Here is a 23,153-nt window from a genome sequence, read left to right as displayed (position 1 = left end):
TGTATGGCCTTATCATGAGTTACCGTGACTGTGGTAATCATGATAGGGATTTTTTGAACATCAAGCCATGATTTCTGATCGCTGGAAATTTGGTAATTGACCTATCTCTGGGCCATCTTGCGGCCATTCACCGAGCAGATGATGTGGATTAGTGGGATGATGAGCGTGTATTCAGGATCATTGACTCGCTTATCATGAATACCATTAATTAATTCCGATCGATTGTATTACGTATGAAGGCATCGATAAGGCCATGATGATGCAAGACAGCTCAACTTGAGGGCAGGTTGGCTTACCACTATATAAGTCAAGGAGAATGATGAACCACGCCGCATCTCTCTCTTCCCCCAAGTCACATCGTTGATAACCCAACTGGACGACTCTGACTTTGGAAGAGGCTTAACATAATGAAATTTTATCGCTGTGTCTTGGCACTCTCGGCCCTTGGCCCGGTGATTGCTGCTCCGACTTCGAATAGCAGCGCCGTGGACCGGTCAAACTTGACGATTGCGTTGATTCGTACGCCCCCGCCGAACTGGCCGCTGCCTCTCACGAACTACGACTACACCGGCATCACTTTCAACATCAGCGAATGTGTCGATGCTGGAATTGAGCTGATCAGAGAGGCTAAAGCCAGCGGTTCCGATGTTGTCGTCTTTCCGGAGCTTTGGTTCCCTGGGTAAGTCCTAGCTCACTACGCCCGAGGCTCAATCATCTAAATATTGAGTACATGTATCTAAAACATCTCGAACAGATTCCCCAAGGGCTCGGATAGCCACTACAATTTCACCCGCGACTACCTTCGTTCGTACATTGAAAATGCCATCGTGCTTGGCGATGCGCAGTGGAACCGCCTGGTTGCCGCCATCCAGGCAGTGGGCATCTACGCCAACCTCAACTTCGCGGAAGTTGACGGCGACTACATGTACATGTCTCAGGCATTGATCGACCCTCAGGGGAATATCATGCACCACCGTCGTAAGCTTCGGCCGTCAGGCGCAGAACGATACTTCTTCAGTGACGGTGTGACCCAGGATCTCAAAGTCTTAGAGACTGACTACGGCCGATGGGGAATGCTGGAGTGCGGAGAGTACGTCTACAGAGCCCACTTGACCCGACTTACCGCGCCATACTTCGATGAGTGCCGGAGCTGACCCTGCTACTTTTAATCTAGGCATATTTACCCCAGCATGACATTTAACATGTACGTCCAGAGAGAGCATGTTCACTTCGCGCCTTTCCCCTATCTGGCCGGCGTCGGAGACGAGACTTCGCTTTGGTGGGAGAACGAATGGGTCAACGCCGGCACCCTGAGCGTCTATTCTGTTCTCAGCGGTGCCTACTCCTTTGTCGCAGCCATCGGCGCAACTTTCGTGATAGACCCGTTCGGATCCCGCGTTGCTCATGTCAACGCCAACGCAAGCTTCGAGGAGTTCCCGATGCTGTACTACAACCTCAACACTAGCGGCTTCAACAGCTCTCAGACGTATGACATTAATGGGCAGGCTTCATGGGGGACGCTGAGCCAAATTGTGGATAGCTTTCCGGGGTATGTGCCAAAGGTGGAGGGGGAGTTTGTCAAGCACAAGAACGTCTCGATTGATTACTTGATGACGGGGGAGCTTGTCATCCCATCTTAGAGGTAGATAAAGTAGAGTCATCTGATTCTAATTTTGGCTTCCCGAGTGGCGGACTGCGGGGAGAAGTGGCACCGTTTCCCAGAATATCATCCCACGGTATGCCGTTCATCAATCCCGCGGTGATTACCCCTCAACTTGGTCGTGGTTCGAAGGCCCCTTCATTCCGGCTATTGTTGCTGTGTAGACATCAAAACCATTTCCAGAAGTTCTAATTATGGGAAGACAGCGATGATATATTGATGTTAACCTAGCATAGGCCAGAGGAACAAACCATCAAGGTGTTCATCAGTGGATAACATTGAAGGTGTGGCTGTATGAGGCCTAGAACACTCCTGATGATCGGCCGTGATCGTCCTACGCCGGGAACGCTCCAGGGTAAAGATTCATGCTTAATCGTATGCTGCCAAGATCTAATACATCTCAAACATGTCAACTGGGGGCTAGCTCTTGTGTTGGTTGGTTGTACCGATTTGGCAAAGGGTCGCGTGCTGTCTGAGAGCGTGGTTGGCTGTGCGGCTGGTGCAGCTATTTTAAGGACAAGACCCATACGCGACGTTGCGAACTCGCACCCTGCAATCAAGAGGGGGAAACTTCGCTGATAGCTTTGTACAATGCATCAAAATCACTAATCCGATTAGTTCCACCTCGAGTGATCTCCTTGGCGAGCAAGTCCTAGTGTTCAACGAGCGTCGAGCGTACTTCGAACCTGAGAGTAGCAGATTCTGCAGTGGTTTCAGGTACATGGCGGTGTAGAAAGCTTGGAGGTCTTGGCTAATATCGAGCAATTGTATCAATCCATGTTCGGCAGTCCGACATTCCCTGTTCTCCAGCACTTTCGAAAGCCGCTCAACCTTCTCTATTATCATCCAGGCTATCAGGTAAACAAATCTGCTGTTGAGTGCAGTTCAAGATTTGCAACGATGCTTGCCAACCCAGGTTGACTTGATTGGCTGGGAACTGGAGTCATGTTTCTCTGTATCCTCGTCATAAACAGCTTGGGTCCCAGGACTTATCTCAAGTATTAGTCATCTCCCGGAGACCCTCAAATTAGTTGCGAGCTGCCCGGCCACCGGGCTACTCCGTCTCTCAGGTTCATCCGGATCCGTGACCCATTGTAATGCTCCAAAAGAACCTCCGGCTTGGGGGGGTGTGCTCGGCCGACTCAAGGTTGTCGCACTAATAAGAGAGAAGGGAGTAGAATGAAGCTTGTTGTTGAGCCTGGGCCAATTTCAAGCCTGCGTGTCCGCGGCAGCGACTGATTCGCTGGCTAAAGACAATAAGCTTTCTCCTAAACACATATGAAAATGTCAAGCAGCATCATCCATGCGTCTCATGAGTCGTGAATGTCTAAACTTGACTTGCCTGCGACGAGAAAAGTGCCCCTACAGCGCACTCGAAAGCCTTGTGTGCTTCCTTTTGAGGGACCTTTTCCATGAAATGAACTTTATTCGGTCGGGGATTCCCCGTGTTTACCACGACTGGTAAGTCTGTAAGCCTCGAAGGAAGCTTCTTAAATGGAGCTTTTCGGAACTGGTAATCAATCCCGTCGGATATTACGGTTGTTGCGTCCCATTCCGGGCGATGCAGATTGTGAAAAGCTTTCTTTGCCAAGTCCAAGTCCCAATTTTAGAGGGGATCCAGAGATTCCAATCGATTGAAGCCCCCTATTTCTACCAATAATCATCATCGAATCGCCACAAGATGGATCGGAAAACAGAGCCCGAGTCTGCCCCCATGTCCACAAGAAGAAGAAGGAGTATTGTGACAATGACGGAGAAACAGCTGCTATCAATAGACCTCAGTCTTATGTCCACAGAGATGTTCCCGTCTGTCGCCGAGAACGACGAACATAGTCCAGGAACAACCATCACAGAAAAGGAGGCCAGCCCAATCACGGAGAACGACCAAGAGAAGGACAAAGGTCCGAAAAATGATATACCAGTGACACCGGTACCAAAGTACTTATCAGGGGCCAAGCTTTGGCTTGTCATCACATGTGTGATTGTTGTTGCCTGGTTGATGTTCCTTGACAGTTCTATCATTGTTACTGTTAGAGCATTCCGAAAATAAATGAAGCATGTCATTTGCTAATAGCATTGTAGGCTATTCCAGCGATAACTGACGAATTTCATTCTTTGCAAGATATCGGTTGGTACGGCAGTGCCTATCACGTTTCTAGTGCCGCCTTCCAGCCGCTCACAGGTAAAATCTACCGCTACTTCAGCTCAAAGGTGCGACTTTCCCGGCTGTCAGCGAACATGTCTCCAAATCCAAACTGATGCACGCAGTGGTCATTTTTCGTCTTCCTAGTCTTGTTCGAGATTGGATCCCTAGTATGCGGGGCAGCACCTTCGTCCCTGATATTGATCGTGGGCAGAGTCATCGCGGGGATAGGAAGTGCGGGCATAATGAGTGGTGGCCTGACGATCATCGCCGGATCAGTACCTCTAGAGAAAAGACCTGGTATGATCAATCCTTGCGAGTTTCGTCTGACAAATGCTTGGCTAATTCAACCTGTCTAATAGCTCTTATGGGACTGGTCATCGGACGTATGTATAGGCTATTGACCCTCACAGCAGTGGCTAACGTCAAACTAAAGTTGCAAACTCTGGCAGCGTTTGCGGTCGTACGTGCAGAAACCCACCCTGGAAAGGAGAAAGTCTCGCCAAAAATACTAACGTTAACACATAGCTGTTCTTGGCGGAGTACTTACCGACTATGCCAATTGGCGTTGGAGTAAGATATGGAGTTCATCCGAGTTGAGACGACTCTAAGTACGGAGCACCTGCTAAACTCAAACAGCATTCTACATTAACCTCCCGATTGGCGGCGTCGTCCTTCTGTTTCTGGCATGGTGCGAGATTCCCGATCAGGTGCCAAAAGCGAGTCCTATGGCGGTCATTGCGAAATTGCACACGTATCTAGATTTTACCGGCTTTTTACTATGTGCTGGCGCTGCGGTGTCATTTCTCACGGCCCTCGAGCTTGGTGGGAACGAATATGCTTTTAACAGCCCCACGATAATAGGACTGTTCTGCGGCTCTGCTGTGGCTCTCGTAACATTCTTGGCCTGGAACTATCGAAAAGGAGATGACGGGCTGATCCCATCATCAATGGCCGGTAAGAGGCCCGTCTGGTCCGCAGCAGTTACCAATTTCACATTTGTTGGCTCGGCGATGATCCAGATCTACCTGCTCCCGCTCTACTTCCAGGCAGTTCAAGGCGCCACGCCGGTCCAGAGCGGGATCAGCGTGTTGCCAAGCATCTTGTCACAGCTAGCCTTTGCCTACGGCGGAGGCGTGCTAGGTACGGAAGCCTATGGAATTATTCCATATATAATTTGAGTTTAGCTAACGTCCTTGTCACCCTTCAAGTCGGTAAGTTCGGGTATTATTTGCCGTGGGCTGTTGCAGGTACAGCGGCAACGATTGTTGCTAGTGGCTTGTTCACGTCACTCACACCGACAACTTCAGTGGCCCAGTGGGTTGGTTATCAAATCATCACGGGCGGTGGACGAGGCATTGTTCTACAACTGGTGAGACCCGCTTGCCACATGCAGTGGTTACTGACCATAAGCCCGACTAACAGGATGACTTTAAGCCAAGCATTGCTATTCAGGCGAACTTACCTCCGGAGCAGATTTCACTGGGAATATCATTTGTTACGTTTTCTCAATTCATGGGTTCAGCTGTGGCCCTGGCGGTAGGTACCGCCATCTTTACAGGGGCACTGAAGCAAGACCTACCTAAACTCGCGCCGAATGTCGATGCGTCAATGATTCTTGAGGCCGGGGCAACCGGGTTCCGTAAAGTCACGCCGGAGAAAGAACTGCCGGGAGTGCTTTTGGCATATGTATCGAGTATCGACAAGGAGTTTTACCTATCCCTCGGTCTGGCTATAGCATCATTCTGCTTTGCGTGGGGTATGGGGTGGAAAGACATTCGGCCAGAAAAGAAATAGGCAGTCAGCGGGCGAGGAAAAAAGAGAATGACTCGAGCCCGTGAATAACTGCCGAGAGCCCGAGGCCCAGGTTCGTGGGCACTGACATTTCTAAGATTGGACATTCTTAAGGTGGCCCTTGCTAGTGTTGAGCGCCGTTATCAAGCTCTATCAAAAGTTCCTTGCTCAGAAAGAGTGCAGAGTTCTTGAAAGTTGATCATACACATTGGTAGTATCGAAACAATGACTACGGACTACCTATACGAAAATACGTCGCTTGAATAATCGTTCCGACGGGGTTGAAGTGGTACGATGGCGGCCCGCCTGCTCATCAAGAATCCTTGGATTTAGAGTTGACCCTAATGGATCACTCGCACTCGGACCCGATGGGATGTTGCTGGTCCTGAGGAGGAAAAGTGAGGCTTCAGTCGTCCACCCCGTGGCGACTGAGAGAATCACAAGCTTCGCAATAGGGAACAATATTACGGCGTTCTCCGGTCTGATGTATCTAAGTTCACCTGAAGGAACCACCCGAATTATGACTGACGCGTCAATTAGAGACGAAAGGACGAAGCTTGCGAGACTAAAAAGGCTCGGGTTTCGCAGATGCTTCCGAATTATGCGATGAACAGCAATAGAGAGTCAACATCTAGCAAGCGGATGCCATGGCAGAAAAACAGGGCGCTAAATCAAGTGTCTGATTCCGTGATGACTGGTCAAAGTGTCTAGGTGAAGCTAAGCTACGCCTAGCCCACATCTTGCGAGGGTATATCATGATTGATTGCCGATCGCTCACGGTGCCGCCGACTTGCGCTACCGGAGCTCTGAACCTCGGGTTGTCCGGAGACGTCGCGCATGTACTCAAAGTAACGTGGCTGTTGCGAGCCTAATCCATCATTATATCCTATCTTGAAAGCATTCAGGTGCGAGTACAGCATTTTGATAACACGCATGGATACGGCTGCCCAATGAGCTCATCTGGTATACGGATACGCTGGTGCACAGCATTCTGCCATGGCACATCCATCGGGGATAGGAGGAACTACGAAATTCAAGCATACATAGCAAGGCTTGTGCGATGCGGCCATATGTAACCCCGTTGAGAGACCCCCTGAATAGTGGTTACCCTTGAAAAGGAACCCCCAACGACTCATTCCTACTTCCTAGGCCTCATCGGTCGTACCCAAGTCCATACTTAGTTAGAAATGGTACCGCAAGGCAAGCTGAAACAAACCTGAGAGGTATTCCGCGGGAGCAAAGGTAAATTGGGCTGCCCAATGCGCTCGGGCCGTCTCGCTGGTCGACTTCAGTTAAGGACGCAACATCGCTGGGCTTGACTCAAGGAGCAACGGCACGCCCGCAGCGTGAGATTGGAAGCACTGGACCGTGCTTCACAGGTTCACACTTAACTGGCGAAAACGAGAGAGTCCAATGATAGAGTTCGCGCGATCTGCGAGTTCATCTTGTCGTCCCACAGGTTCTGTTGCTGGCTTTTGCCGCTTTCGATATGCCCGAGACCGAATTCGCAATGAGTACAATTCCACAAGTCTACAAGCAGAATCCACCATTGTCAGTGTGTACGGATACACACTGAACGCAGCGCAATGCAACATTATGGTTGTTTCCCGATGGGAGTGAGCTTGACCATGCATCCGTACTCCGTACAGATAGACGCGAACCCCTCAAGGTTACCTCAGGCGCGTTTCCCTTTCCTAATGCCAAGGGGGGAGCACTTGGTTGTTTCTTGAGCAATCTATTTTACTCTCGCCGCCAAGAGCCCCAGCCATGCTTCAACGTCACTGATTCTAGCCACAGCCTACAGACAAAGATTCACGTGCTGCAAGCGCCGATCAAGCGGCAGGAGAAGCCCGCTGCCCGCGCCCGCGGACACTAGCAGCCGTCGAGCACGTTCGGCGGCTCGCCGGGCTCAAGGCTGGGCCCAGTCATGGGTAACCATCCCTGGAATTAATGAGAATATGACAGTCGGGTAAATAGAAACCCTATTTTACTTGCTCGCAACAGGACAGGGCCAACAATTTGGCGGGGCACACAGGCCAAAGGTGCCGACTCGAGCAGCTCAAACCCGCCAAGACTATCTACCGTACGAATAGTTGAGGCGTCCAAATAGGTCGGGCGTTTTGGACTTGCTGTCTTTTGTTGACTAGGGACTAGGTATGCTATGCACACACATGCAGTCTTCACCATTTCCAATACCAAACCACTATCAATCTCTTGGCCAAGTCGATCCCCAAATAGGGACCCCACAGGAGGGGCTTTGGCCTTGGCGCTGGGTTGTTTTTAGCAGACGTGAAGCCATGAAGCTGTCACCAAACAACAGCTGACTGATGATACACCGTGCCTTTGGCGAAATAGGTAACAAAACACGACATGATGGCGCGAGGAGCGTTGACAGTTTGGTAATTACCAGACAATCAAAGGAAGCTTTTTCTGATCTGATTAGAACGCCTCACCGGGCCACACCACCTTTGTTACACACCACTGCGAGGCGGTGGACCCCAATTCTAAAGAGAGTTTGCATAGCATTCGCCGAGGTTGCAGAGCCCTGGGAACTCGTCAGAACTTTGAAGTCGAGCTAAGGGTAACGCGATCCCACTCAGCAGGTTAACCTGCACACCACCCACTTATCGAATGATTGGCACCTTTTCCAGAGTTGCGGTAAAGCCAATGTCTCTGCCAAGTCGAATTCGCAGTCATGACAGCCAAACTGGTACCAAAGTACTGAATCGACAATGTCATACGTGGGAAGTTTCCCTGAAACTTTAAAATAAGAAATCGACAATGCGCATGATGGTTGGTCCCCAAAGAGGGAGGGTAGGTTCAACCGAGACATCTCATCTAGATCTGACGTGTCCCCCGCGCCCCGCGCAAGACGCCAGAACCCTGACATGAGTCGAACGGCGCAGGTAACTTGGCGCGGCTAAGAGAAAGTCTTGGCAAAATTGACTTATTTTGAGTAGTACGCAAGTCGCGGGAACGAAGTCATATAAACTTCGGCCGTTGTCACCTGGCGCTTCTGAGTTGAACTCGTCCCTTCGACCTTGTCGTGCATCTACATGAACGCTTTGCCACCATGTTGTTCTCTCAAAGAAGTGCCTGCGATCGCTGCCGAGCTCTCAAGAGCCGTTGCTCCAGAGAAACTGGAGCGGCCAAGTGCGAAAGATGTCAACGACTCCAGATCGACTGTTTTTATAGCCCTCCGCGGCGGATGGGAAGACCGGCAAAGAAGCGCTTGAACCCGGAAGCTGCGCAGTCAACCCCTTCAACCACATTCCGACGATCCTCGACAATGTCGAGTAACACCACTGTTCAAACAATCACAAGCCCGCCCGAAGTGCTTCCATCCAACGTCCACGATGCGAGCGACTTCCAACAATATGGGATAGGAATCATACCGAGCCATCCGGAGGAAGATGGAACTTGGACTGGCAACTTCGAGGACCCTTTACTTGGACTCCTACAAAGCAACGACTCGAAGCTGATGTCTACGGAGTGGATGGATACGGACACATTGGGATTCTTGGCTCATCAAGATGAAAGTCTTGTAGCACAACCCCACGACCTGCCACTTACACCCCCAACAACAATCGGCTCTTTACCCACCAACACAGAGGACAGCTGGATTCCAGGGTGTGATCACCCATCCGAGTTCAGCCACGCCGAATCCTTTGCTGGTGATACTATGCCTCCATCACCAGAAGCAACTTCACGATCATCCGAGTCGGCAGCACAGCGACTCATAGATCTTCAGTCTCTGCTGTTCTCGCGGCACATTACCAGATTACAGGACGCAGACGGGCTCACGACACTGATCAACACGACCGTGCACTCGACAGAAACTCTCATTGATGTCGTGGAAAGCTTACCACTAGTGAGGCCGAGCGTGGAAGGACGACGATCTACTTCACCGCCATCCTGCTGGACCGGAGCACCCGACACTTCCGGCTTCGCCACACAAGTAGTGCCACAGCTTCCGAAAGAGCCACTACAACATCTACATCAACCACCAAACCTGACTCTCGTTATCTCTCTTTTTATGACAAATTATCTTCTTCTTCTGGATTCTTACGAAGAACTCCTTGGCGCCCTGAGGGGCCGTCTTCAATGCTCACGACAGAGCCAGGGCCCGAGCCCCGGCAGCGACTTCGGCCTGGCGCAGCCATTTTTGGGCAGCAATACACCCAGCGGAAACCTCAACAAATTCAATGTTGTGAGCTCTTTTGACCTGGACGTCAACTCGGTCGTATTCTTGTTGTCTCGAATGATGAAGAGACTACACAAATCTACGGAATGCCGCTTCAACTCCGTTTCCATGACACCGCCTGCCGTCAGCCAGTCTCAAGGCCAGGGCTTCCCGGCTTCAGCTACATCATACAACTTTAACTTTCAAGACGGGATAAGCCAGGATACAGACGGGTGCTCGGAAACGTCAGGGGCCTTTTCTCCGATGGCAATGATGGGAGACTATGCACTACGGGAAGTAACTCAGAGGCACCAGAGCGTGATGGAGTCGCTCCGTGTGATTAGGTGGCTTGCAGACGAATTATGACACAGCCTGTACGACAATTGTACACACTTTTGTGAAACTAAAGTTAAAGATACATCAATCAAATAAGCGAACAGCCACATGAGTCGTTCACAACTGCAAAGTAAGCTTCGTTGACTAACGATTTTCGATTCAAATCCACATTTGCTGAGCTCGGTCTCGGACTTTGTCTCCCCAGTGCCGCTCCCCCAGGGCTAGCAATCATCCCATCATGTGTGATATTCTAGGGGAAAGCCGTTGTAGTATTGGTCCGAGGCTGTTTGCCCATTGGATATCAGATTTAGAAACTTCCCAAACATTTGGGATTTCATCCCATCATAGTCAAACTTCCACACTCGACTTCGGGCGACATCTCAAAGTCCATGTCCGCTCTGAAACGCTGAGTCGGTGTGGGATGTGGCCAGTGCTTCTAGAAGAGAAGCTGCGTCTGGAATGCTGGTTTTAAGGGTCCAGGAAGACTGAAATGCCCCATCTGCAACGGCGTTTGCGACGCAGACGCCCGCTCGACCTGTGGTGGCGACCTGACGAGGTCGCCATAGAACTCACTTCAGTCGAAGAGGATATCTGTTGAGGAAATGTGGATGTGAAACTATTTGTGAAATGGAGACCACGCTTGGCATTTTCAGGCTAGCTTTTCAAAGCCGGGTCTAGATTAGATTCGTTCAGCTTTTTAGCACTCTTTCATTAAACCTACGTAGCCTGTGAGTTGAACTTTGTCCCACCTCATCAGGCTGTTTGTAGGAAGGTTTTGAACATCGGGCGCGCTAAAGACATAATCTGTACACGCACTTCATGTATAGTACGTACAGTCTTCCCAATTGTATTCGATGTGGGTACCCTAGGGATACTATCGTATCGTTACGCCATTCAGCGAGGGTGATACATGAGATCATCAGAAAAGGTTCTTTTTCTCTTTCTAAGTTCCGAACCATGAGCTGAACTCTGACGTTGCATATTAATCAAAAGTCGCCTTGATATCTACTTGATCCAGATTGCGTATAGCTCGGCTGCATGTATGTGAAAAGATGATGACTTTAGATCTTTCTAAAAAAGAGTTGACTCAATTCAGAGCCCGATTATCTGTAGCTTACTATATAGTGCTAATTTGTGCATTTTGATGGTTTTATGGCCTTCAAGTAACTTGCACTTCTTGTTCGGTGCTGCTTGTTCAGTACTCCGTGTGAGAGTCGGGGGTAACCTGTGTCCTCTCATAGGGCCGTTCAATCAGTCCACGGCCCTTGAGTAATTCTAGATTAGACATTAATCCTTTTCCATCGCAGAAAATGCATTTGTTATCACCCATCAGTTCAGAATTGAGATCATGAAGTACTCAGCTATTGGAATTTTGGTATCGAAAGAGACAACTCGTCGCTATAATGAAGGTCTCCAAGTCTAAAACTCTGCGAACCGTAGGAACTTTTAGATCCAACAGAGTTATGGAATTTCTCAATATTTCCTGGCGCATTGCCGAGCCTAGAAAGATCTTTGCCTGCACGTTATCTTGGTATTGGATTTTGATATTAACGAATGTGGTTCCCATTCCCAACAGGATGTTCCGCAGCGTTACATTCGGTTTCTGGCGGGGGAGACTTGTGCTTATCTAGAAAGCTTGGCCGTCTTGGCTCGACCACCTAAATGTCTTGTCTCCTTCCAGATCCATACTGGATCATTACTTCTAGACCGATGGAAGGCGGGGTATCAACCCTGACAAAAACGAGGTTTTTCCATGTCAACAGTTACCAACTCGGACACGGAGATAAACAATGGTCTCAATGGCTCTGTCTTAGGAGACTTGCCGACACCGCTGTCTGCCAAGCGGTTCGTTTCCTGCCTGTTCGGGAAGCATGACAGGAACCTGTGGTCAATATGTGATGTCACGGGGCTGGGAGTTCAATGACTATATATAACGAGTCTACGGCGCATTCAGAATCCGCCACGATCGGTCTGAAATGGTCGGTCTCTAGGGTAATCTTTCCGTATCCTCGACCCTGGACCTTCGAAGAGCCTCATCGTAGCCGCATCCAAGCCACAGCAGCAACGACGATTTGTGGTTGAGCATCATGCTGTTTGCTTCAGTTATCAAAGCTATCGCTCTGACGGCAGTTGTCGTTCATGGAAGAGAGCTCCCCAAAGATGAGGCTCGCGCTGCCCGTAGGACTCATGAATCTCATATCGATGACCTTACTGACTTCATATAGAGCTCTACGACTCTGGTATCATCCACGACAGACTCATGTCTGCGAAGATTGTAGGCAACAATCTGGTGTGATGCGACCGCGGACTTGAAGCTAATGCTGATTCAGGCTCACTGGGAAGCCGAAGAAGCTGTCGGCCTCATGAACTCATCTCAATGGCCTAGACTAGGCTACACCAAGTGCGTCGATGGCTACGCCGAGGCCCTTCCGGATAGCCCATTGCACAACTTCAGATGCAAAAATGTAGGTTTCCTTCGCTATAAAGTTGACAGACCTTTTTTTTTGCGACGGTCTTATTGACGATTTGTTGATGTAGATGGATCTCTATGACTTCATTAATCACGCCGAACTGGGCTCACCAAATGCCGATTACCGCGGCAAGAGTGGAAGCTCTTCATGGGGATGGACGGATCCTGAATCTGGCCGCGAGTTCATTGGTAAGGAAGGAAGATGGATGACTGAAAATTAATCGACCAGTTCGCTAACTCTGTTGTTCAAGTCAGCGGCATGTTTGACGGATGTGCATTTATCGAGATCCTGCCCGAGGGCAAGATGCTCAACCTTGGATTCCTGTGAGACATTCTACTTGAGCAAAGGGAAGAATGATTTAACTGACTCTTTACGCTTTCAGGCCAACGTACTCGCCCGTCGGCAACAGGGCATATTGGCATGAAATCCGCCCGTATCACAACTACATGCTCATTGGCTCTGAGCTTGAGGGCCATGGTATTCAAATATTTGACATGACGAAGGTGAGGCTTCCCCCAGATCACATCAGCGACTATAATTGTTAACTTGTTATACTAGCTCTTGAATATCGACCCTACCGAGGCACCCATTCTGTTCACCAACGAGAATGACTTGACTGGTCACTTCATCGAATCTCTCCCACTGGGGCGCAGCCATAATGTTGTCGTCAACGAGGAGGCCAAGTACGCTGTTGCTGTCGGTGTTCAGCCCCGTGCAGAGGGCTGCATGGGTGGCCTACACTTCTTCAGTCTTGAGGACCCTAGCAACCCCATTGCCCTGGGCTGCGATGGCCAAGATGGATATGTTCACGACGTATGTCAAAACCCTCCCCAGTCGCAAGCTTCTGAGTTACTGTGTTCATGTAAGCTGATACGATTGAGCATAGGCGCAATGCCTCATCTACAGAGGTCCTGATGCCAAGTACCAAGGCCGCGATATCTGCTATGGCTACAACGAGGACACTTTGACTATCTACGATGTTTCCGATAAGAAGAACTCAAAGATCATTTCCCGCACGAGCTACGAGGGCGCAACATTCACGCACCAAGGTTGGGTCAACGATGTGAACTGGCAAGGTGACACACTTTGAATGGCGAGCTGAGAGCGATCCAAGGCTAACGATTCAACAGAGTGGCTTTTTATGGATGACGAGTACGATGAGGATGACCTGGCCGGCCCTGCCGCCGACGGATACCCCGTCACGTACATTTGGGACATCAGATCCCTCGATTCCCCCAAACAGACCGGTCTGTTCAAGCACACCGTGAAAGGAATCGACCACAACCAATATGTCGTTGGCGACCTTCTCGTTCAATCAAACTACGGCGCCGGTGTAAGAGTCTGGGACGTCTCATCCGTGCCTCAAGACCCCACGGGAAGAAGCGTCTGCGAGATTGCGTACTTCGACATCTACCCCGAAGACGACTCCCTCCCAGGAGGCGGAGCTATTCAGTTCTCTGGCACATGGTCATCCTATGCCTACTTCAAATCAGGGTTCATCTTCGTGAATACGATCGAGCGCGGGGCGTACTTGGTGAAGATGACGAAGATGGAGGCTTGCAAGCCCAAGACATGCAATGCAGACAACTGCCTGCGTGCTCTCAGAGCCTCCAGTGTTCCGGGTCGGTTGGAGGAAAGCCAGAACTTCTGTGGCGAGTTTACAAAGACTGTTATTGCCGATGTGACAGTGGTGCCTGCTTATGCCTCTGACGCATGCCCGACTAATGTCATTTCGCGTGTGAGCTCGGCCTGCTCCTGTTTGCCCACGCCTACCGCTTGAGTGCATTGATCAAGTGTTCTAGAAAAGCCCTGTAGTATCAGTGTAGCACAAATGATCAACATCATAATAAACACATGCCGAGCTGTCTTTGTTGCATTGCGCCTATCTACTAAAAGCCATAGGATATATGGGCGTTTTGAGACAGCGGTATCTAGAGTATGTCTTGGTCAAGGTTAATGGGCAAGTTTATTCATAGGCTGAGAGTAAGAGAGCTCAGAAAAGATTCAGATGAATCACGTCTTCACGGCGAGAGACAAAGGGATATGTTTACCAGCAATGAAATGGTTTGATTGGTATGAATGTACAAGGATGTTTTGGGATATACAGGAGCTAAACAACAACGCCATTTCTATATGCAATTCCTAAGACAACCAATGCCCCGAGAAAAGCTCGGTGGGCAACTGCAGCGCAACGCTTACTTATGCATGTTCGCAACTCGATCGATCAAATGTTCCAAGCGGGTAATGATGCGCTTAGCAAGAGGAAGCGGCATCAGTAGAGGCGGCGGCGGAAGTGGTGGCGACGGAAGAAGAAGAGGCACCGGGAGCGCCGCCGGGAGCAGTGCCGTTAGGGGGGGAGCCACCGGCACCGCCGGCACCGCCGCCAGAGTTGGAGTTGGCGACACCACCCTCAGCGTAGAGAGAAGCAGCGGGGGTGATGGTCTGGGCCTGGGTGGTGTTGATACCGAAGGCCATCCAGGCGAAGAGACCGTCAGTGATGCTGTCGCCGAGAAGGGTGTACTCCATGACGGGGTCGACGCCATCGGTGGCAGCCTCCTCGCTCAGGATGGAGTCGTCGGCGTTGGTGGTGAGCTCCTGGGTGTTGGTGTTGTAGGGAGCGAAGGCCTCGACAGCAGAGATGAGGTCCTGGTCGAAGAAGGTCTGACCGACGTGGGAGGCGGTGATAACGTTGCCGAGGGTGTTGTTGGAGTAGAGAGTAGCATTCTGGTGGACCATCAAGTGGATGTGGGTAGCGCGGGAGGTGTAGTGACCGGGGAAGATGGACTCGAACTGGGCGACACCGTCGGAGTCGGTCTCCTGGATACCGCGGAGCCAGGTCTTGTCGATGTTGGTCTCGTCAGAGGAGTCACCGTTGCCGGAGGCGACGATGCCGGAGTAGACACCGGTGGAGTTGCAGTGCCACATCTCGAGGTAGACGTTAGGGACGGGCTCGCAAGTGTCAACGTCGATGACCTGGTAGTCAAGGACAATGTCTACACCCTCCTGCTCCTCGATGATGTTGCGGCGGACATACTCGCCAGAGACGTCTATAAGGAACGATTAGTGGCTGATCGCAAGGGGAAGAAGGCTTGTGAGGCGGCTATGGCTTACAGTAAGGGCCTTGGGTAACCTCAGGGGTCAAGACGCAAGAGTTGTTGCCGGAGAAGAGAGTAGCGGCGTCGGTGTTCAGGGTGTAGCCGAGGTCGGTAGAGTTGTGGCTCTCGGCGAGAACGGTGTCGGCATCGCGCTTGATGTTGCGCTTCTGGCGGGCCTGGTTAAGCTGAGCGGAGCGGCGAGCGACGTTGCGGGCGGTGACACCGCGAGCGGCGAGCTTATCGGCGCAGTGGGCAAGGTTGGAGCGCTTGATGGTGCTCAAGAAAGCGCGGCGCTCGGCAATTTCCTCGGTGAGATCGTGGCCGGGGTGGGCAACGGCGCCGGAGAGAAGGGCGAGGCCGGAGGCGACGGTTGAGAAACGCATTGTGATGGTTATTGTGAGAGCTGAGGATGGAAAGCTTTGTTAAAGAAGGTATTTATACGATTTGTCGAAGTGAACAAGAGGGTATTGTTGGAAGTGAAAGCGAAAGGTGTGTTGGTGAAGAGTGAATGTGATGCTGGTGAAGAGCTTCTCTCTGGTTTCTTGGTGGCTTCGACCTCGGGTTATTATACTCGACGACATGACATTCTGATCTACGGTCAACGTCAACCTCCCTCCCCCACGAACCGCGTCAGTGCCATAGCCATGATGGCAGTTCGTCGCATGAGTACAAACTGTGGGGCTCAACTCATATCGCCATCACCGTACCAAGCCTCGTTGACTCGGGAGACGTGGACGGTGGCCCCGGGAGGCTGTCGATTGCGTGGGCTGCCCGTTGCGGCTACGGAGTTAGCGTAGAGAAGAGGCACCCCCGTAGCCCAGTACCAGGCCCAGCCAACGTCAACATCTTCTTCTGTGGGGTCATAGTAGCCTCGGTACTATCACCGGTGCGGCGGTAGGTGGGATGGTAGTGTGTGTGGACGACGACTACGAGTACGTTGCCCCCTTTGCCCCTTACTCTCTCTGGAGCGATGGCTATGCTCACATCGTCAATTACTTCTAGGTACAACGCCTTGGCAGGGGCTTAATCTCTACCGTTTGGGTGTAGTGGCCAGTGACGTCTTGGGCATAACAAATCAGCCCCGGGCTCATCTCCACATAGTCTAATTTTTCCCTCCCTTTCATCCCGGTTCCTCAGTTACTCAGTGACCGGAGGGTCCCCGGTCTGCTCAGTCTAAGCATCCGGACGTGGCCCTACGCGCAAGCTTTCGGGAGACAGTGGAGTCGGGGCCGCCGTTTAAGCCTCCTTTTCTGCGTTGTCTTGGTCCGTCGACGGAGCCGTCCTCCCACATGCCGAAGCAAATTCTCCCCGCCCTTGGACCAAAGCCGCCGTCGAGGCGCGTCCACACAAAGCCATTGTCCAATCAACGCTGGCGTGTTGTTTAACTGACGCTGTAAAAATAGACTTCGACGCAGCATGGGCTTCCCGTCTTCGGGTTGTTTTCCCCTAATACCCCTGATACCTTGAACATCCGTCACGTTAAACTGTGAACATCAATGGGGTTCAAACTATCTGCCCAATGAGCTTATTCCGTATGCGAAAAAAAAAAATGCCTTGCATCGAGAGGCTTCTGTGCCCGGACCACAGGTAGAATTTCTTTTAGAAAGGCCAGCCGAGGTCTATGTTTGACGCAGGTGGTACCGTGGTTGTAGATTGCGGTGTTTTACCACACAGGGAAATCTTAAGTGGCTCAGCACGGGTTGCGGGGGGTCGGATGGACCAGCTGCGCGTTTGCCAGTAATGACACTAACAGCGAGCATTCCAATTCCCAACACAGTCAATATTGCCGTTGAATTCACCCTGGTTTCTTCGGGGTCTCCAGACTCTTGGCTATTTAGCATGTTCAAGTAAAAGAAGCAGAATAGAAGGCCAAGGCTTCAAGAACCCAGCATTACGATGGTTCGAGATTCTCTAGGTTCGCATCTGTTTTAAGCCGTGTTGAGATGGCGAACGCCGTGAAGCTGCAGGTGGTCGAAAGAAGGTCGCAAACAGAACACAGTCACTCAGTATCTCGTTTCGTCCCATCTCAACACCGATCATCCGGTTCGAAGTACCGGATGGCAGACAAGTTTGCATGTTTCCTGCACGCGCGTACACTCGCAGAGACCTTGATTCTAGTGTCCAATGAGGGATCGATGATGGATTGGGCTACCAGCATCACAGCGATACCCTGGGTCGAGGCCGTGCTGGCCTGGTGGGCAAACAGCCAATGAACCTTACGCAAATGTCAGCTGAACCGTTGACTCGTCATCTAAACCTTCTACATGCCATATTACAAGTTACTTATGCACAGCCGAGGCGACTTCTTCCATCTTGTCTGGTAGTTGACGATAGCCGATCAGTCGGTATGCACGGTTGGTGGGTGAGGAAGACAACATTCCATTCAATGGCAAATGAGGTGCTCCCAAATCGTCAGCTCTCGACGCCAGTTGGGCAACTGCCGATTGGCTTCCTCGAAATTGAGATACAAGCATATTCGGAAGGGAAGCGGGAGGCTTTCGACGGGGCTTGGACTATGGACGAACCCGGCCTCGCCCACATGCAGTGCATCGGTGACCGACGGCCTGCTTAGAGATTAGACTTTTTCTACGGAGGGACCTGGAACGCGCAAGCACGATCCCTAATCCAGTGATTGCGTTACAGAAAACCCCATTTCTATACAATCCTACAGTCTAGCTCTACAGTCCGGTTTACTCTGTACGATCTGTATCCGTACGGATGCGCATAGTCGTAACGGTACCCAGTTCGTCACCTGCAGGTGTAGTGGGCTAGTTCATCGGTAGAAGTGATACAGATTGCGGGAAGAGAAATGATGCGTCCATGAGATTTTTGCGCCGACCATCCAAATGTGCGCCTGGAAAATTCTCTCAGACAACCCAGCAGGGCAAGCAGAAGACCGACCCCAAGACTAAGAGTCAGGTCTGGACGGATTTGGGAGACGCTAAGCCTTCGAGGGCTGGAGACATTGCTTGGCAACTTGGCAAAAAGATCATCCCGTCTCTCTCTCTAAGTCTCACTAGAGCCTCTGCCTCTACTACCTTACGACTCTGTCCACTGGGACAAAATCCAGATCGGGAACATTCCGACAAGTGATGACTGGTCCAGTCAAGTAGAGAAGTCTTCGTGACGTATCCGTACTGACGGAGCCAACAGTTGGCTTGCATAGCCCCCGACAACACCGAACGTTGGCGCATTGTCAAGAGTCAAGAATTTAGAGTAACAAGGTGCAAAATACAGGGATTCGACGGAAAGTGGGAACACAAACAGACTACGTACCCGGCACCTAAGCCACACCATCATGCTCTCCGTAGCCTCCGCTCCGTCGATCATCACGGGCGGGGGACGTTCAAAGGCCCAACGTTGACGCGTCGCGCTATCGGAGACTCTCCCTATTCCATCCATCCCATTCGGCCGAATGACGACGGACTGGAACTCGTCAGCAACTCTCGGGCTGGCTCTGAGAGAGAGCATTTCTAGTACGGCGGTCGCCATGGCGGAGCCGCGAGTAGATGTGGACGATCAGGACCAACCATTATCTTCGATACAGTCGGCTGGTGGGCAGTCCCTAGTCCGCCAGCTCCTCGAGATCCAGACCGCTACTATCGAGCAATCGAAATCACTTCATTTCATCCAAAACCTCGATTGTCTGTATCTTGATAAAACCCGAGACCGAAAGCGCCCCCCACAAACCCGCGATTCAGCATCTGAAAATGATCGCCCTGTATGGCTCCGCAAACGCGGCCTGAATGCCCTCAAAGAAGCGAACTATGTAGCCGTGTCTTGGACATGGGAAAGTTCAGAGCCGTACGAGGATTCTGCAGCTGGCCACCATCTAGTGCAACTCTCTAATGGGGACCACAAACCTTCTGGAGTCCGGAACCGGGTTCTCGACCGCATACGGCGATACACGGAAGCCCAGCCTGCTGGCCTGCAATACATATGGATAGATAAGCACTGCATCTGCCAGGAGTCGGGCACTGAGAAGACTCAGGGCATGCAGGCAATGGATATGGTCTACAAGCTGAGCAATCACCCCATTGCTCTGCTAGCACGACCGATTGAATCGCACGAAGAGCTTTGCCTTCTCGCAGACGTTCTCCAGGGCAATTTTGTGTCAAAAAATGCTTCTGGAGAGCTCTGCTTAAGGTCCTTCGCAGAGAGCGCCCTGGACAGGCTTCGTAGAGCAATGTCCCTTCTCGATACCATAACCTCCGATCTTTGGTGGACAAGAGCCTGGACTTTTCAAGAAAACTATCGTTGCGATGGAAAAATGACTCTCCTCATCCCTCACCCAAAAAATGATGAAATATTCAGGGAGAAGAGAAAGAAAAAAGATGTTTTCGGTAAGGTCGTGGGCGACTTATCGATCTCATCTCGCGAGTTCCAGACGGAATCCACAAAACTGTGCCAAGCCTGCATATTTGCAGAGGAGGATGGCAGCGTCTCCGGCCTGTCCGATATTGCCGAACGGATTCTCAAGACAGCTCCCAATTACGAGTTCCTATTACGGGAGACCATGCCCGATGGACAATATTCGACCCGCTGGTCACAGTCGCCGAGAATCATAAAGGACATTGAGTCCCGCGGCAGCAAATTCTGCCACGACAGATTGGCCATAGTCGCAAATTGCTGCCAATACTCCATCAGGCTAGATGACGCCATCTTGCGGCAAGGATCACACAGCATGAGTCTAGCCATGCTCGCACTCTACTTCTTGAATGGAGAGATCATGAAGAACGCATGTAAAGATAAAGGAAGCCGTCTTTTGGCGAGATGTCGGGGTCAAACAGTCGCCGACTTCATCGCAGACCAGTCCTTCGCTAACTTCTGTCCCCCTTTGCTGAGACGTCCTCTTGTTTACAACAACGGTTGCCGATTCATCAATGTCCAGCTGACTGAGGAGGGGTTGAGAACTTCTGGCCATATCTGGAAGCTCCACCGCACCTTACCCACAGAGCAATTCGCTCTCTCAGTTTCAGAAAATCGAATACAGCATAGCCACTGGACACGCCGGAGACACATCGTCAGGCGGCTTGCCGAGCTGCGAGATGCTTTCCATAAGCTTGGACATGACCCACTAGTGCAAAAGCTGGAAGAGTTTCTTGAAGTAAACATGCGACCCAAGAAAAATGAATTCTTTTCCGGAAAGTACATGTGGACGATGGCTAGGATGGTTGTAGCCGCAATGGACGCGAAGAAGCCACTAGTGCTCGGTGGTCTGCTTGACCACCAGCACTTCAAATATACTGGAATCTTCGTGCTGGAAGACCTTGAAGAAGAAGAATATGACGAGGATGGAGATGAAGATGACTGCTTCCAAGAAGGAGAAGCCAACGCCGGTTTCGTCACTATCAGCGACGATAATGAGTGTGCAAGCGACTCAGCAGAAAGTGAAATGCAAGAAGATGATGACGACGACGAAGTGGAGGTTGGGAGCTTATGCAAGTCTGTCTACATTTTCACCTCTTCTAAGCCGATGAAGGAATCTTCAGAAAACCAATATCCAAACGACATTGACAAACACGTATCAATTGAGGTACAGGGAGACAACTTGGAATCGATAGGCTTTCATGACGAGCCTAAGCCTAAGCTACTCATTGAGCGTTGGGTGAATGGGCTTTGTTTCTTCCAGAACCACCCCCGTCGATCGGTAGTATTCCCATGGCATCCTGCGTTGAAAGGAGGCCCTCATAGATGAGTACTGCATTCGCTCGACGAAGATACCACTACTTGGTTCAACATCAGGAGGTTGGTAAGTTCGGTGGGCTCTTACACAAGGTCACTACTCTGTAATCGTCAACCTCACTTGTCGTTTGTTGTCTTCTGTTCGATAAATCTCAATGAGGGCCATTGACCAAGAGAATGAGATCTGGAGATGAAGTACGGTTTCCTGATTTGTATTTGCCGCAACTATGGACGCTAGCAAGATTACGGACTAGCAATCTGATGCACGCATCCTCGACATACTAGTACGCAGTCTCACATCAATACTCCTCGTGTGTCATCCCCTTTTGGCAAGGCCTTTGTCATTGAGCTTCTAATCGGCAAAAGCTCAATTTCCAGGCTCCAAGACATGGTGAGCTACGGGGAACAGGTCACGCTGCCGTTGTTCTCGATGCAGCGCCAATTGTTCGGGCAACGCTGTAGAACGACCCAGTTGCCAGAGGCGTCACAGACCGCAGGAAACACGTTTGATCTATTTCAAGTGATCAGCTCGTATACATGCTGGGTATCCGGAGTATGGACTGCAGAGACTATGAGACTTACCTGCACTGGTAGCGACCGGGCGTGCATTGCTGCGCTTCAGCAAGTGCTGCGACGATGGCGACGATGGAGACAACGGAGAAGCGCATGTTTGCTGTTTCATGTTACTCTTGGTGTTTTCAAAAACAAGCGACGTGTTTTTTTCCGCATCAACCACTTACTCTTCTGAGAATATCAATTTGGAAACTGTTTACGAACTGGTGAGAAGTTTCGAGTCTGCGTGGTTTTGGTTAATCACAAATCCGACACTAGGGCACAAGCTACACTTTATAGTCTTTTCGTAGGTGAACATCTAGGGTTGAGTTCATATCATGATTGGAACGGCCAAGGTTACTCTATACATCATGACGTCCGTCTTTTCCTCCTAGGCAGCATCATACCAGTTGCCGTACGTTTACCAATGAAGCCTTGATCCTCGTTCAGCAATTTGCCACCAAACAGAAGTATGTGATGTGCCTTGTGATAAGTGAAAATTACTAGGATATAGGTACGAGACGCTCAATTGCGCCATCGTTACCAGAGTCTGACTTGATGCAAGCCCGTCAGCATGTCGCGGCAGTAGTGCAGCTTGAAGCCGTCAGCCTCACCGCTGGAATGCGAATCGTGAAGTATTCTGAGGTCGCCGATATCTCTAAGAAGGTCCCCGAAGACCTGCCACTTCCAGGTATAAGAGAAAGGTTGGGTTCCACAATGCGCGGAGTGTTAATGTAGTTGAACGCCTGGTCCTTGGCTAACTCTAGGCAGCAGCTTCGTAACGCCCGAATCAGTATAGTTACCCGGTAAGCAGATCCTTCAATGCGGAACAACCCCCCATTCATTTTAACGAGAATGAGCGTGCGTTTCCGTCTCTAGACTGAGAGGTTTTAGCAACTATCCCCCGATCGTAGATGCCTTTCATTGAAGTTGGGTTACATTGACAAAGTGTGTGCAGCCAACAACTTCACCTATCGCCGTTATGTAGCGTATGGGCTGACTGGACGATTGGAAAGAACCATCGACGTGCACTTGATTCTATAGAATATCGTCTGAGCATTTGAATCTGGGTATGAGTGAATGATTGTATTGCTCCTAGATTTGGGGAATGACATCCAACGTTACTACCTTTCTAGATGTATGGCCACCTATATTGTACAAATGCGAATTTAAATCAATGAAGGAAACTCAGGTCTTCCAGTCTGTATTAGTCTCATAGTTGCTGATCCTATGA

The 23,153-nt window shown here is 50.7% G+C and overlaps 8 protein-coding genes across 8 annotated transcripts; 5 read left to right on the top strand and 3 right to left on the bottom strand.

Annotated features, from left to right (window-relative positions):
* Positions 1–407: 407 nt before the first annotated feature.
* Positions 408–1,640, top strand: BDZ83DRAFT_585106 (aliphatic nitrilase-like protein; the record flags this gene model as incomplete). The annotated part of the gene is made up of 3 exons (XM_060505823.1): positions 408–679; positions 755–1,090; positions 1,175–1,640. The coding sequence occupies 3 exons, from the start codon at positions 408–410 to the stop codon at positions 1,638–1,640; spliced, it is 1,074 nt and encodes a 357-aa protein (XP_060361617.1).
* Positions 1,641–4,048: 2,408 nt separating this feature from the next.
* BDZ83DRAFT_743294 (efflux pump) lies at positions 4,049–5,737 on the top strand (the record flags this gene model as incomplete). Its single annotated transcript, XM_060513138.1, has 7 exons — positions 4,049–4,103; positions 4,166–4,189; positions 4,240–4,266; positions 4,332–4,376; positions 4,443–4,946; positions 5,015–5,175; positions 5,241–5,737. 7 exons carry the CDS (start codon positions 4,049–4,051, stop codon positions 5,598–5,600), a joined length of 1,176 nt encoding a protein of 391 aa, XP_060361616.1. The 3' UTR covers positions 5,601–5,737.
* Positions 5,738–9,225: 3,488 nt separating this feature from the next.
* On the top strand, positions 9,226–10,223 carry BDZ83DRAFT_631849 (uncharacterized protein). Its single transcript, XM_060508928.1, has one exon. It carries the CDS (start codon positions 9,280–9,282, stop codon positions 10,144–10,146), a length of 867 nt encoding a protein of 288 aa, XP_060361615.1. The 5' UTR covers positions 9,226–9,279; the 3' UTR covers positions 10,147–10,223.
* A 1,980-nt stretch (positions 10,224–12,203) lies between these two features.
* On the top strand, positions 12,204–14,367 carry BDZ83DRAFT_585060 (uncharacterized protein; the record flags this gene model as incomplete). The annotated part of the gene is made up of 9 exons (XM_060505816.1): positions 12,204–12,294; positions 12,342–12,391; positions 12,447–12,581; positions 12,655–12,775; positions 12,838–12,910; positions 12,970–13,090; positions 13,146–13,400; positions 13,474–13,663; positions 13,718–14,367. The coding sequence occupies 9 exons, from the start codon at positions 12,204–12,206 to the stop codon at positions 14,365–14,367; spliced, it is 1,686 nt and encodes a 561-aa protein (XP_060361614.1).
* A 169-nt stretch (positions 14,368–14,536) lies between these two features.
* On the bottom strand, positions 14,537–16,295 carry BDZ83DRAFT_631847 (Intradiol ring-cleavage dioxygenase). The gene is made up of 2 exons (XM_060508927.1): positions 15,699–16,295; positions 14,537–15,634 (listed from the first exon to the last, which is right to left on the bottom strand). Exons 1-2 carry the CDS (start codon positions 16,063–16,065, stop codon positions 14,841–14,843), a joined length of 1,161 nt encoding a protein of 386 aa, XP_060361613.1. The 5' UTR covers positions 16,066–16,295; the 3' UTR covers positions 14,537–14,840.
* Positions 16,296–16,309: 14 nt separating this feature from the next.
* On the bottom strand, positions 16,310–18,156 carry BDZ83DRAFT_733308 (uncharacterized protein; the record flags this gene model as incomplete). The annotated part of the gene is made up of 3 exons (XM_060512915.1): positions 16,310–16,559; positions 17,350–17,512; positions 17,966–18,156. 3 exons carry the CDS (start codon positions 18,154–18,156, stop codon positions 16,365–16,367), a joined length of 549 nt encoding a protein of 182 aa, XP_060361612.1. The 3' UTR covers positions 16,310–16,364.
* A 1,253-nt stretch (positions 18,157–19,409) lies between these two features.
* BDZ83DRAFT_533982 (heterokaryon incompatibility protein-domain-containing protein) lies at positions 19,410–21,362 on the top strand (the record flags this gene model as incomplete). Its single annotated transcript, XM_060503338.1, has 2 exons — positions 19,410–20,939; positions 21,111–21,362. Coding segments are annotated over 2 exons (1,782 nt in total), but the record flags the coding sequence as incomplete, so codon positions are not given.
* Positions 21,363–21,763: 401 nt separating this feature from the next.
* BDZ83DRAFT_755158 (uncharacterized protein) lies at positions 21,764–22,035 on the bottom strand (the record flags this gene model as incomplete). Its single annotated transcript, XM_060514575.1, has 2 exons — positions 21,764–21,878; positions 21,950–22,035. The coding sequence occupies 2 exons, from the start codon at positions 22,033–22,035 to the stop codon at positions 21,764–21,766; spliced, it is 201 nt and encodes a 66-aa protein (XP_060361610.1).
* Between the last annotated feature and the right edge of the window lie 1,118 nt (positions 22,036–23,153).

This window comes from Colletotrichum acutatum, assembly GCF_030867785.1.
Source record: "Colletotrichum acutatum strain CBS 112980 chromosome Unknown BDZ83scaffold_94, whole genome shotgun sequence".
In the NCBI taxonomy this organism is placed as follows: domain Eukaryota; kingdom Fungi; phylum Ascomycota; class Sordariomycetes; order Glomerellales; family Glomerellaceae; genus Colletotrichum; species Colletotrichum acutatum.
Note: the sequence above shows the minus strand (reverse complement) of the source record. Positions and strands in the feature narration are given on the sequence as shown.

Bases quoted from the DNA above. Each gene is read 5' to 3' on its own strand.
- BDZ83DRAFT_631849 (XM_060508928.1), top strand. From the start codon at position 9,280: ATGCCTCCATCACCAGAAGCAACTTCACGATCATCCGAGTCGGCAGCA.
- BDZ83DRAFT_631847 (XM_060508927.1), bottom strand. From the start codon at position 16,065: ATGCGTTTCTCAACCGTCGCCTCCGGCCTCGCCCTTCTCTCCGGCGCC. The intron at 15,635-15,698 runs GTAAGCCATAGC...CGTTCCTTATAG, and splicing joins GGTTACCCAAGGCCCTTACT to ACGTCTCTGGCGAGTATGTC.